Raw genomic sequence first — 12,901 nt, forward strand, 5'->3', positions numbered from 1 at the left:
TAACTGTCAGCACAGTTATACCAGTATCACTGTTTTACACTATGGCTTTTACTGAGATAGCTATGCTGCTAAAACCATGAAATGCAGACCAGCCCTAAGGCTGAATATTTTTAATGTATGTTCTGTTGTTCCTAGGTTTTCCAGTGGGAGCAGCACCTCCTACTATTGCTGATAAACATTGCTATTCTAACCCCTAGTCACTTAGAACTTGACAAATTTCTTCCCTTTTGGAATGGAACTTACCAAATATAATTGCAAGAAGGGTGTTTTTGTTCATTAGTTTTAACATGCCAGGGTCACCTTTTTGGCTGACACAGTGGGGAATGAACCAGTAATTTCTGGCATTGAAATTACGAGCCTCTACAGCTTGAACTAAAGAGCTGGCTTTGGCAGCTGTATGTTGTAACAGACCCCTGTTTTCTGTGGATCAGGAGAGGGAAACTATACAGCACATCCTGACCAGTGGGTTGCATGAGCAAAAACAATCCACGGGTTTCAGAGCATCAGGAGAGTAGAAAAAATACATTTTCCTCTTCATGGAAAAATTCTATTTTTGATTGTTCTGGTCACAAACTACCTCGAGAAAGAGAGTTGAAAATTGATGTGGAAATAGTCTGAATTGGGAAAACTGCCCTTCATGTTCCAGTGAAAATTGGTCAGATTAAACCCACTGAAAACCATGCTTATGTATGCATAGTACTGTTGGCATGCTCTTTCAGCCCTTCATAGCAGCGTTCAGAGAGAAGGTAGGATGCACCAAGCATTCAGTGTGCAGCTAAATTTGCAGCACAGAGTAAACGAATTCATAATACACCTTGCATGGTAAAAGCCACACATCTCCTAAGGCTTGTAGGTTGAGGGAGCCATCCTGTGAACTATTGAGAAGGGGATTTTGGTGATGTGTAAGTCCAGTAACTCCACATTCTGTAATTCTGGTTTTTCTATTATCTTCTTTGAAAACCAAAAAACCCTAGGGAACTCCACTTCAATGTTAGCATTTCCTAACTCTTGTCTCCTTTAAACATGCAACCTTAACATTCTCTTAATGTTGCAATTTTTTGATGGAATTGTATACGGTGTTCTGAGATCCCTGCAATCTTCATAAGAAAGGGTATGTTATGTACAGTTGTCAGTCCAGATGTCTGCAGCCTTAGCTCTGCATTCCCTAGTATTTTTAAATCTAAGTCTGGATATTAGCAATACTGTACTTTGAAATAGGGTGGCCACTCACCCCCAGAATACTGGACATTCCAGTCCTTCCAGAAACAGTATGGGCCCACCCCCCCGTCTGTGTGACCCCCCTCCGCCCGCCTCTCCCCACATGACCTCACATACCTGCATGTGTGAAGTCACGCTCCAAGTCCAGTTTTGTCTCAGTGGTGGAACAGGGGACAGACCTTGAAAAACAGGACTGTTTGGCTTAAAGCTGGACGAATGGCCTGCCTACTTTGAAATGACTTTCAATGGGCTGATTCTTCTACTGTGTTCCCTGGCTAAATCATTGTGTAAAGACAAAATATCAAGAAGTCTCATACTGTGGTACTTGAATATTGTGGTTCTGGGTAATGCTAGAAATAGTTTACATTCAGGAAAATCTGTTGGCCATAACAGAGTGCTGCTGAGGCAGGGAGATGGTGGAGTGGACATGTCCTATGACACCGGGTAGTAAGAAATACTGTAAAACGAACAATTAGATGAACATTTCAGATTGTACGTCCTCCTAATTATCCTTTTAATTATTCATCTAAAACAAGTAAAATGACCCCTGACAGAGCCATAAATGATTTAGATACTATCAAATATTTATAAGATGCAACCGAAATCCCCACTGTGCATTGTAACAGATGCACTTGAATCTGCTTTCTCGGATTCCTCATCATGTGCAATTTTATGTGTGGGATTTATAACCGATTGAATACAGTCTGCAGTATTTTAAAAAGCAAGTGAGATGTTTCAGGGAGGAAGAAAGGTGTGGTGCTTTCAGTCACTTCTTTGATTTAATGGGCATAATTTAGAATAAAGATGGAGGGCCAGATTTGGTGCAAATAGTCTGTAGGTGGTGAGCAGCGAATTTCCCCTGTTGCAGGTGAACTCCCTGCTTGTACCAGTAGAGGCTGCAGCTAGTTCCTGCCCCGTATACTTCCCCAAGCCACCTGGACAAATTGAGAGGGATGTGTCAGGAGACTAAGGAACAGAGCTCCACTATATCAGTGGTGCAACTTTAGAGGTGCTGCTGGGCTGCTGTAATTGCATCAGGGCTAGATCTGACACTGGAAATCAGGGAAGTGTAACTAGCTCCCTCACATACCTGCACCTGCTCCTCTGCTGAACAGAGCTTCAGTACAGGAGAGATTCTAGCCTGTATGATTTCCATTTCACATTATTTCACAACTATCCTGTTTGTTTTTCGGCACTGAGTAAAACTTTTCCATTGGCACATAATAAACATGGATTTATATGATTTGAGTTCATCTGCGTCTGTTGTGATGACACAGTTTGGTTAAGAATGCCTGAATACTCGTTGGCTGTGTTTTTCATGGAAACTTTTCATCCTGAGGTTCCAAACGCAGTAGGTGCTGCTCCCTAGCTACTTTTAGGAGAACTACTTTGGGATAAAAACTATTATAAATAGATTTAAAAAATCCCTTTTATTGTTAAACAGGGGTTTTGTAAGGGGAATTTTTGTAAGAAACTTTCACTTGGTCCCCTGTATCTCCTAAAAAGGGGAGGAATAGAAATGAAAGATGATCTTGTAGTTAAAACAACAGACAGGGGTTTGGGAGACCTGGAGTTAATTCTCAGTTCTCCAGACTTCTTCTGGGAACTTGGGCCAAGTCACTTAATCTCTCTGTGTGTCAGTTCCCCAACTGTAAAATGGACATAATAATACTTCCTATCTCCGACCTTTCATTATAAGTTCACCGGGGTCGGGACTAAGTATACATGCAGTGCCTAACACAATGGGACCCTGCTCTCTGTTAGGGCCTCTGACTGCTACTGCTATGTCAAATACAAATGACTATGGAAGTTAAATATTTAGCCCTTACTTTAAACAGTACATTAATGGTGAGGACACATGTAACAGACATGACTTGCATTGCCTGAGGCACTACTGGGAGGTGCTCAGATACTACAGGGAGGAGCTCAGTGTAAGAACCAATAAAGAATTAAACAGGAGAGGGGTTAAGGAAAGTGAATGTAAAGGGGGAAGATGGAGGTGTGGAGGGGCCAAATTTAGTTCATCTGAGGGTCTGTCTACACAGCAAACAAAAGCTCTGCACGATGTAGCCTACTCGAGCTAGCTTGAACCCAGCTAGTGCAGGTAACATTAGCAGTGAAGTCAGCACGGCAAGGGCTTTAGAGCAGGCTAACAAGCTGAGTACATACCCAGGTTCTTTTGCGCTGTCTTCACCGCTGCGGTCACTCTCAAGTAGGCTACTGCTGGTGAAGAGCTTTCGTTGGGTGGACAGACCCTGAGATAGGGGAGCGCAGTTTGGAGGAGGCGTTTAGGGGAGGCTCGCTGAGGTGGTGTCTGCCTGTCCTGCAAGGTTATGTTGTGTCTCAAACACTCCTCCAACAGATACACTCAGCTCCACGGTTGTGTTGATTGCACACCTGGAAAGTGGAAAGTTCTGATGACCCTCCCTTTGAATTCTAAAGAATGGCATTTCATGCAAAGTGCCCTTTGATCGTTCCAGGCAGACACCATCCTTTTATCTCTGTGCCTTAATGCAGCTAATTGCTTTTTAATGAAAGCAGACTCCCTTGCTAGAGAAATAAACTCTTAACACAGTGCCTCAGAAGGCAAGTTTGAAATAGAGTCCTCCTGCACCATAGTCCAGACCCAGCAAAGCCCTTAAGCATGAGCATAACTTTATGTAAATAAGCCTATTGTCTGCAGTGAGATTACTCACGTGCTTGAAGTTATACACAGGGTTACGTTGTTTGCTTGTATAAAGCCCATAGATGGAAAATATAGGACCGAATCGTGTCCCTGATGCCTCTGTGTGATGAAGGCCATACTGCAGTGGGGAATCCCCTTCAGAATGGCAGTATAATGCTAATCTCTTCATGCTACCCTAGGGCAGAATCACATGGTTGGCAGGGATAAGACAGGTGTATTGGGGTGAAGATACCTCTTCCCAGGACAGATTGGAGGAAGATGCCAGCTGCAAATATGCCCCACCTAGAAAATCTGTTTCCTCCGTCTGTGGGTCCTCCTCCATCCATGGGTCCCATTTCTCCCCCTCTGGAAGAACTGTAGGATTTCTCCTGCCCTGGGCCCAGTGTAGGGAACGAGGGGATTGGATTACTTATGGATGGCGAGGGAGGAAGATCCTTGTTCACATGACAGCTTTGCTTCCCCATCAGTCCATTTCTGTAAGTCCCACTGGTGGAGCGGAACCCCTCCTCACCCATCAGGAGAGTTCAGGTGGAGCAGGGCTGAGGCGTGGGGAGTCAGACAGCTGTGTGAAGGGTACTGTAGTAATTGTTTTGCAAGATAAGATAAGAAGGTTCCTCTTTGCTCATGTTTTTGAGGGCATTATAGAATCATACAACCATAGGGCTAGAAGGGACTGCAAGCATCATCTAGTTTAACCCCCTGCCAAGATGCCATCCAACATAGATGGCTGTCCAGCCTCCTATTGGAAACCGCCATTGTCCTACTGTTCTTACAGTTAGGAGGTTTTCTCTGAGATTATGGAGAAATTTTAGTAATCTCCCATTGTTTCCATGGGATTGATCTCTCCCTAATTCACCTGCATTGCTCGTATTAGTGCTTTTCCTATCCTCATGGATTTTCATATGGATAGAAAAAGAAAGCCACTGTAACCAGCAACTGTGCATCAATCATCATAAACACTATCGCAAAAATACACTCAAAATCTTGTCCCTCTCTTTGTCTTGTGTGTGCAGTCGCTATCCTTCTGAAGGACGATTATTTCATCAGCGGTGCTGGGCTGCCAGGTAGATTCAAAGCAGAAAAAGTGGAATTTCATTGGGGTCAGAGCAATGGATCCGCTGGCTCTGAGCACAGCATCAATGGCAAGAGATTCCCTGTTGAGGTGAGTGGAAAGAGAAAATGTTTATGTCCTTGCAGAAGAATGGATTGCAGTAGTGTGAGAGGCATCAGGAGCACTGCAAGGTTCCATCCGTTAACATGTCCCGTTTTCAGGTCCTTCACGGCTGATTGCCTATCATCTCGCATGTGCTCCCGCCGCTGCTCGGCTAATGGTGCCAGCCCTCATCACCCACTTGTTACATTTTCAAACAAGCACCTTTGTGCTTTCTCCCAGGCCACTTTTTACGCACGAGAGGAGCAATTTGTAAACATCTGCAGACCCACCTCGTTGTACTCCTTCAAATCCTCCTTACAGCTCTCCTTTGCCATGATGCCTGCAGCAAACAATGGTTACGCAGCTGGCAGGCTGGGACTGCTATCCGTCATCAATAGTTTTTTTGTTTCCCTGTGTTCCCGTTTCTCTGTATCCACTTATCTCCTGTCTCATGTTTATATTGTGAGATCTCCGGGGCAGGCACTGCCTTTTGCTTTTGTGTTTTTGCTGCCACGGAGCTCTGGGCATGACTGGGGCTCCTACGCACTATGGTAATACACACAATGAATAATAAATGTCATTTATTTGCCTTGTCACTAAACTTTGCTGATAGTTTGCAGTATGGACTGTAGGTTTTCTACCGCAACATATAACTAATGATCTCTGATGGAAGGCACTACATACAAGCCATTGTATTGGATAAACTCTTCGTTGCAGTATACATTAAAGATGTGTAACATGGCTGTGAATCTTGTCTGCAAACAATGGACTTATGCTGAATGCTTGTGTATAGACAGGAAAGATGGCCTTGCGGATGAGGTGTTGGGCTGAAATTTTAGGAGACCTTGGCTCATTCCCAGGCTCCTCCTGTGTGATTTGGGGGAGAGTTTTGGAAACGCAAACATTTGTGCCTCTGACAATCTCCTCTTGAATCTTTCTACCTCATTTTCCCATCTGGAGACTATGGATAGAAGTCCTTCTTTTCTCCCACCTTTTGTCTGTCTTGCCTATGGAGGCTGTAAGCTCTTTGAGAAAGGGAGTGTCTTTTACTATATGTTTGGACAGCACCTCACATGATAGGGACTCGATCTCTGTTGCAGCCTCTAGGAGCTCATGTGATGATGATAATAAACTGGCAACACATGTATTTCAACACATGTTGCCATCTCTCTCTCATTTGGCAATGCTGGTATTCACAAGGAGGAGAGGTTTCAGAGTAGCAGCTGTGTTAGTCTGTATTCACAAAAAGAAAAGGAGTACTTGTGGCACCTTAGAGACTAACAAATTTATTTCAGCATGAGCTTTCGTGAGCTACAGCTCACTTCATCGGATGCATGGAGGAGAGAGTTTTTTTATTGTGGAAGAAAGAACATGTGAAGTTCTGGTGCCAGGCCATTCGCCTTTTGAAGTTGTGGGAAGTGGAGATGGTAGGACACTGTGCAACCCCTCATTTGTGTCAGGTGTTGTAATTCCTTTTCCCATGCTGTCAAAATTATTCCACGCTCGTTTGAAGACTGAAAAGTTATTTTGCTTTGAAAGAAGCGATATATAGAAAATAATTTCCTTTTGTTTTAAATAGAAAAGTGTATTCCTGGTTTCTTTTTGCATTGGTTAGAATACTTATTTATTCTGCTTTAAAAACAAAACCCTACTTACTTCTTTAAGGTGTCTGTTCGCCCATCAGGAGCACTTGTGTGAGAATGTGTATGCAGAGTTGAGCCCTCCTGGCCCAAACCTGAGAGCTTCTGCATTTAGGTTGTGCTTATTTCTGAATGTTTGCCAAAAAGCAGTCTGCTTTTTTTCAAAACGGTTTAATTTTAAATTAAAATTAAAGTGCGATTAAAATCTGATTTAAAAACCATACTTTATTCAGTGTTACAACACGGACTTCTGAACTCCTGCTCTTTTTAGGCTGCACTGTAGTAGCACAGAACTCACATTCTTCCTTCGGTATCTCTTGAAAGGAAGCAAATTAAAAAAGTTGGGGCCTGATCTGTGGGGATCGTGCCTGAGCCCCTTTTGCAAATGCTCTCTGCACACGTTCGCTGCAATGCTTCTTCACTAAAACCTCAGCCAAAGAGGCCCCATTGATTTTAATGGGAGCTCAGGAGCGTTCAGGTTTGGCTCTGCGGGCTCAATCCTACATGCCCATTCTAACACCGGTATTCCTAATGCAGGAGTAGGCACTTTGAAGAAGTACCTAGGTAAGTTTTTACAGGATGGAACCGTTTTGGTGTCGTGCTAATTGCAGTTCAGCCTGCAAGTGCCTGCTGCAACTCTGACTGCCTTATGCTTGGAGTTTCTTGCCAGAAATACTATGCTGTGCTCTAGAGGTAGTATTTCTAGGACAGCTGTGAAAAGAGCGGCGGGGGGGGGGGGGGGGGTTAGGGGGGAATCATACAATGATGACCCCACTGATCTAAGCCCATAGACACAGGTCAGTTATCTGTGGAATACTCAGGGGCACTTTGTATTCCAAGTCTGGCACAGTTCTAATGTCAAAGCAGTTGAAAGCAAGTGATCTCTGAACCTAATTGGCAAACCAGATGTGGACCGTACAAAGTCCATTAGTTCCAGAGCACATCCCATGGGAATGCAGATGAATCTGCTTCAGCCATAGACTTCACTCGATAAACACGAAGTTCAGGTGCACATTCCTCTAGAAAACAAAATACTTGCTGTTAGTCTTTTTGTTGAGGAGGATGCACTGATTGCAGAAACTAATTAGAAATGTCAGATATAATGCAGGGCCTTATTGTTTGACCATGCTGTTTGTTTTTTATTATTACAACTAATGTGTCAGATGATGAGGCTGTCTTTGTTGATTGGTTTCCTTCACCGAAGTCCATCTGGATCACATTTTTTGTGATTTATGTGCTAAATTAGTTGGTAGGATATATGAGAATGTCCTTTTATTTCATACTTTAAAGGCAAATTTAATCAAAGGCATCTTATCTTTCAGTACTTTTATTTATACAGAGTATAATTGTTATCTGTTTTCAATACATAACATATATAAAAAACATTTTAAGTGGTTGGTTTCATGATGCGGTCTTGACTACTGATCTAATTCTTAGATTTTCTTTGCAGACATTATAGCATTCCTTGCCTACCCAGCGGAAGGAGTGGGGCAGGGCCTCAGGCAGAGCGGGAGGGTCTGAGGGCTAGCTCCCCTCAATGGCGCTTTCACCCGCCACCCCTGGGTAAATGCCAGTATTGTGGTGGCCGTTCAGTGTACCCCAAACCTCTATCTTCGTCCACGTGCTACGACCGCAGTAACAATGCTATTTGGCCCTTTGTAGTGGCGTGATCGCTTCTCTCACGCTCTCCATGTTAGAGCCTGTGTCTGAGCAGGGTCACTAACCAGTGCTGTGACGCTGGGGATTAACACAGTGCTCTTCGTGGTGTCAGTAATTCTAAGGTGAAGGATGTGGGCTCTAGACCTGCTGGGAGAAAATCTCTTTGTTTCCTTGAAAGTTTTTAATGTGTTCTCCTCATCTTAACGAGTTGCTGACGTGTTTGTCCGTGTGTGCCTGTTCTGTTCTAATTACTTCATTTTTTTCCTGAGAGCCAAAGCTGAGAAGATCTGTGTACAAATGCCAGAAGCCATTAAACTGTGAAGTGACAACATTAAAATAGAAAAATAGAAAATAAAATAGAAGCTTCCCTCAGGCCAGCTTAGAACGCAGGTCCTCCCCCTTAGAGCCAATAGGAATAACAACAGAACTTCAATCCTCCTTGCCACAGCACTGCTGAATAGCCTGGCCTCTGCAGGGGCCCTGACATGTGTCTTTCGTACCTGCTGCTGGGGTGGAAGCACATGTGTACAGCATCTCAGGCAGGCTAGCAATAGACATGGCAGTGCTGGTCTTAGCATGACTGGGGCTTCTTCAGTTGCTTCCTATTCATTTTTATGCAAAATGCTGATTATTTCCATGAAGAGCAGAAATCAGAAGTGATTTTAATCATGACTGTGTTAATTTGATATGAGCTTCGGCTGCTTTATGAGCTTTCTTTTTAATGGCTCTAATTGTCAGTTATAATGTGAATGTCATTATACAGTAATATACAGTAATTTATTTAGTAAATGAGAATCTTATTCCAAGGACCATACTGCAATTTGCCATAGAGACCTAATCCCGTTAATCTTACATGAGCAAACTTGTACTGTCTGGCACCCCAAGCTGTCTTCTAAAGGTACAGCTGCAATTTGGCACATGGAGGCTTCTGCATGTGCATTTTTGGAGATCTCTCTGTTCCTTTGAATTGAATAAAGCTGAAGAGAGGAGCTAAAAAAGTTGTTCCCTTTCCCATTGGTTAACCAGATTCTCATGGAAGGCTTCTATATTATGGTGATTGACCCATTTCTTCTAAATTATCACCATAAACAATCATTTACATGAGCAGTTCTTACTCTTCCTTAAATACACTTCTGGGAACATTTTCCAGGGTTGACTATTAGCCTTTGTGTTGCCCTCTAACTCCCTTTTTGTACTCTCATAAGAACGGCCATACTGGGTCAGACCAAAGATCCATCCAGCCCAGTATCCTGTCTTCCAACAGTGGCCAATGCCAGGTGCCCCAGAAGGAATGAACAGAACAGGTAATCATCAAGTGAACCATCCCCTGTTGCTCATTCCCAGCTTCTGGCAAACAGAGACTAGGGACACCATCCCTGCCCCTCCTGGCTAATAGCCATTGATGGATCTATCCTCCATTAACTTATCTAGTAATTTTTTTAACCCTGTTATGGTCTTGGCCTTCACAACATCCTCTGGCAAAGAGGTCCACAGGTTGACTGCATTGTGTGAAGAAATACTTCCTTTTGTTTGTTTTAAACCTGCTTCCTACTGCCTTTGGGGTAGTTCCCTTGGCCCAAGATTATACTAGTAAGACTAACTCCATTGTTGCCCAGACCTGGAGATGGTTGCTCAAATATGAATGCCCATATTCTCTCCAATAAGTACATCATGTTGTGCGACAGATATCATATGACCCTGTGATGGGGTGTACTAGAACCTCTGACACCCCCTGCTGGAGGCCTCATGGCCATGCCAAAGTGGACCAAAATGGACCCAAAAAGGGCAGTGGAGAGGGCTGCCTAGAATGGCTGTGTCCGACACAGCCAATCAGGGCCCAGCAGCCTAGTATAAGACGAGCTGCAGGGCCAGCCAGAGGGAGTTCCATTCCTTGCTGGAGCTGTAGGAGTGTGGATGGTGTTTGGCTGGCTCACGGAGCTACAGAACCCTGGAAAGGGCAGCGCTGCCAGAAGCCAGGGAGAGCTGGCTGTGGAAGTGGCCCAAGGAATTAGAGAAGTTGTGTGACATAATTAAAGGGATACGGCAGATGGCAGCTATCTACAGGGTCCCTAGGCTGGGACCTGGAGTAGTGGGTGGGCCTGGGTCCCCCCTAACCCCAATTAGCCACTGGGGGGGAAGTGGCCTGGACATTGAGGCACTCCAGAGAGGGAACTGAACTATGGTAGCCCAGCTGCAGAGCTGTAGCCAGGAAGCACCAAGAGGGCGAAGACATTGTCCCCAGGGAGGGAGCTCTGGGGCACGGCTCTATCCAAGAGCAGGGACAAACTGAGAGAGAGAGCGTTCAGATGCATGCACTTGGCCAAGGAGGCGCTCACGAGAGATGAGTGCACCCCGTTACAGGCCCATCACGTGACCCATTCGTATTTCTACTTGTGTGTCCCTGATGTAGAAGAAATGTGTGTGATTCAAAACAATGAAGCTCTTTCTAGAGGAAACAAATTGAGATCTAGTATCTTTGTCTGCCTTTATCCTCAATATTAATACCTTTTGCCTAGGGCAGTGTTTCCCAAACTTGGGACGTCGCTTGTTCAGGGAAAGCCCCTGGCGGGCCCGGCCGGTTTGTTTACCTGCCGCGTCCGCTAGCGTTTTGGGAAAGCCTTTTAACATTTGTGTACTTTTTGGGTTTATGCAAAGAAGAGCATATTGCTAAATGTTTTCTTGGAGTCCACTGTTAGAACTACCATGCTGCTTTATCATACAATAGTTGGGTTTGTTACTGCTGGCATGCTGCACCTTAGAGAATAATGTTGTTGCTAAGGTTTTGCAGTTGGCTTTACGTAGTAGTAAAGTTTTCTAGTGAGACTGGTAGACAGGAGCGGTTCTGTTTTCATTGTATTTCTTTTGGTGGTTGCTCTTGAAATTTCCTTGCTTCCATCTGGAAGAATGGAGAAAAGTACAAGTCAGTAAATGATGGAGGGAATTTAAAGAGACCATTGGGAATATCTCACAGCAGGAGGCTTTGAGCAGATGAAGAATTTTTGCTTAGCATTCTCTCTGAAGACCCAATCCTGTAGTCATATGGAGGTACTTAGAGCTCCCATTGACTCCAGTGGGAGATCTACAAAGTTTAGTTTACAGTGGGAGATCTACAAAGTTTGGGTGCGAGGATCTGGCCCTAAAGTAGGATTGCCAACCATCCAGGATTGCCCTGGAGTCTCCAGGAATCACAGATTAATCTTTAATTAGAGGTTATGTCATGGAATGAAACCTTCAGGAATACCTCCAACCAAAACTGGCAACCCTACCCTAGGTTCAGTGTTGTCTAGTGGTGTTTTGTTTGTCTAGTGGTGTTTTGTTTGTCAGAGGGAATTTTGTCAGTGTGCTTTTCATCTGTTCTTGTGTCCATGACTTACTCGGTTAGGCAAGGAAGGAATGGCTCAAGTATTTCCTAGATTAATTATTCTTTTTTAGCAAACTCCCATTTTGCAGGCAATTTTGTTGCAAGCCTCAGCTACTGCTTCTCCCACAATGCCCTGACACCCTGGATGACACAGGCCATCCAAAAAGAAGGAGGAAAGCCAGAAGCTACCTTCTCTCCTCCATTGCCCTCCAGCCTTTGCATCTCTTCCCTCCTCTTCCACATGAAATAACATTCTGGGTTTTTCATTGGCAGAAGTTCAGCTCAGTCTAATTTTAAGGAGTAATATTGATATATGTATTGAGTACATGGTTGTCTTGGTTTCCCCTGTGTTGAGCTGCCAAGTCCATGTTCAACTGAAGCAAAGCCTCGCGTAACTGTCTACCTTGTTTTTTCCTTTTCCATGGCATACTGGTGCACTTTCCCCTTGTGATTGCCTTTAGTGCTTCCTGTATAGTGGCAGGGGAATTGGTTGAGTCTTTAATTAATGACTTTATTGCAATAAAGGTTCCATTTTAGTGCAGAATGCTTCATCTTCTCGTAGTGAAATATTTAATCTCCATCTGGCTGATCTTTTCTATGAATGCCCTGTGATAATTAAGAGGAAACATGAGAGGATGGTCTGAAATTAAAATGTGCTTGGTGGAGGTGTTAATGTATCGTGGGACTGTTCATGCAGAGACCATCACAACATTTAAGGAAGGAAGAGCAGTCTGTTTTTATGATGTCTTGCTGTCTGCTGGACCCAAGTAACGCACAGTAGCTCACAGATGACAGGGTGTCTGCAGAGTTTTGTTTCAAATGAGCCACTCAGTAGCTAGGCACAGATACAGTTCCCTCAGTGTTTGATGGGAATATTCTGCTTTTCCCTAAGGATTGACTGTGGCTTGTTGTGAATCAGTCGAACTGCACTGCAATTGCAATTTGTTAATGATGGGCTAAGAGTTATACATTCCCTTGACATAAATCCCTAATTTTCTACATGTTTAATAGGAGTGTGGAAAGACTGACAAGGAGAAGGAGGATCAGGTGGAGGGGAACATAAGAGATAAGAGGCTGATAGCCTGCTCCTGTTGTAAAGGAAAGTTATTTTGAATAGGAGAAAAATCAGTACAAAGGTTGGAGAATTTGACAGAGTTATAAGAGCTGTTTAAATGGAAGCTAGC

General features: G+C 43.9%; 1 protein-coding gene across 6 annotated transcripts in view; it reads left to right on the plus strand.

Moving 5' to 3' along the window:
• Positions 1-12,901, plus strand: part of PTPRG (protein tyrosine phosphatase receptor type G) — a 616,375-nt gene that overhangs the window by 336,083 nt on the left and 267,391 nt on the right. For all 6 annotated transcript variants that reach the window (XM_073350970.1, XM_073350965.1, XM_073350966.1 and 3 more), the window contains exon 4: positions 4,918-5,066. In XM_073350970.1, the coding sequence (XP_073207071.1) occupies positions 4,918-5,066 (149 nt within the window). The remainder of the gene's footprint in view (positions 1-4,917; positions 5,067-12,901) is intronic.

Source organism: Lepidochelys kempii, chromosome 7, assembly GCF_965140285.1.
Source record: "Lepidochelys kempii isolate rLepKem1 chromosome 7, rLepKem1.hap1, whole genome shotgun sequence".
Lineage (NCBI taxonomy): Eukaryota > Metazoa > Chordata > Testudines > Cheloniidae > Lepidochelys > Lepidochelys kempii.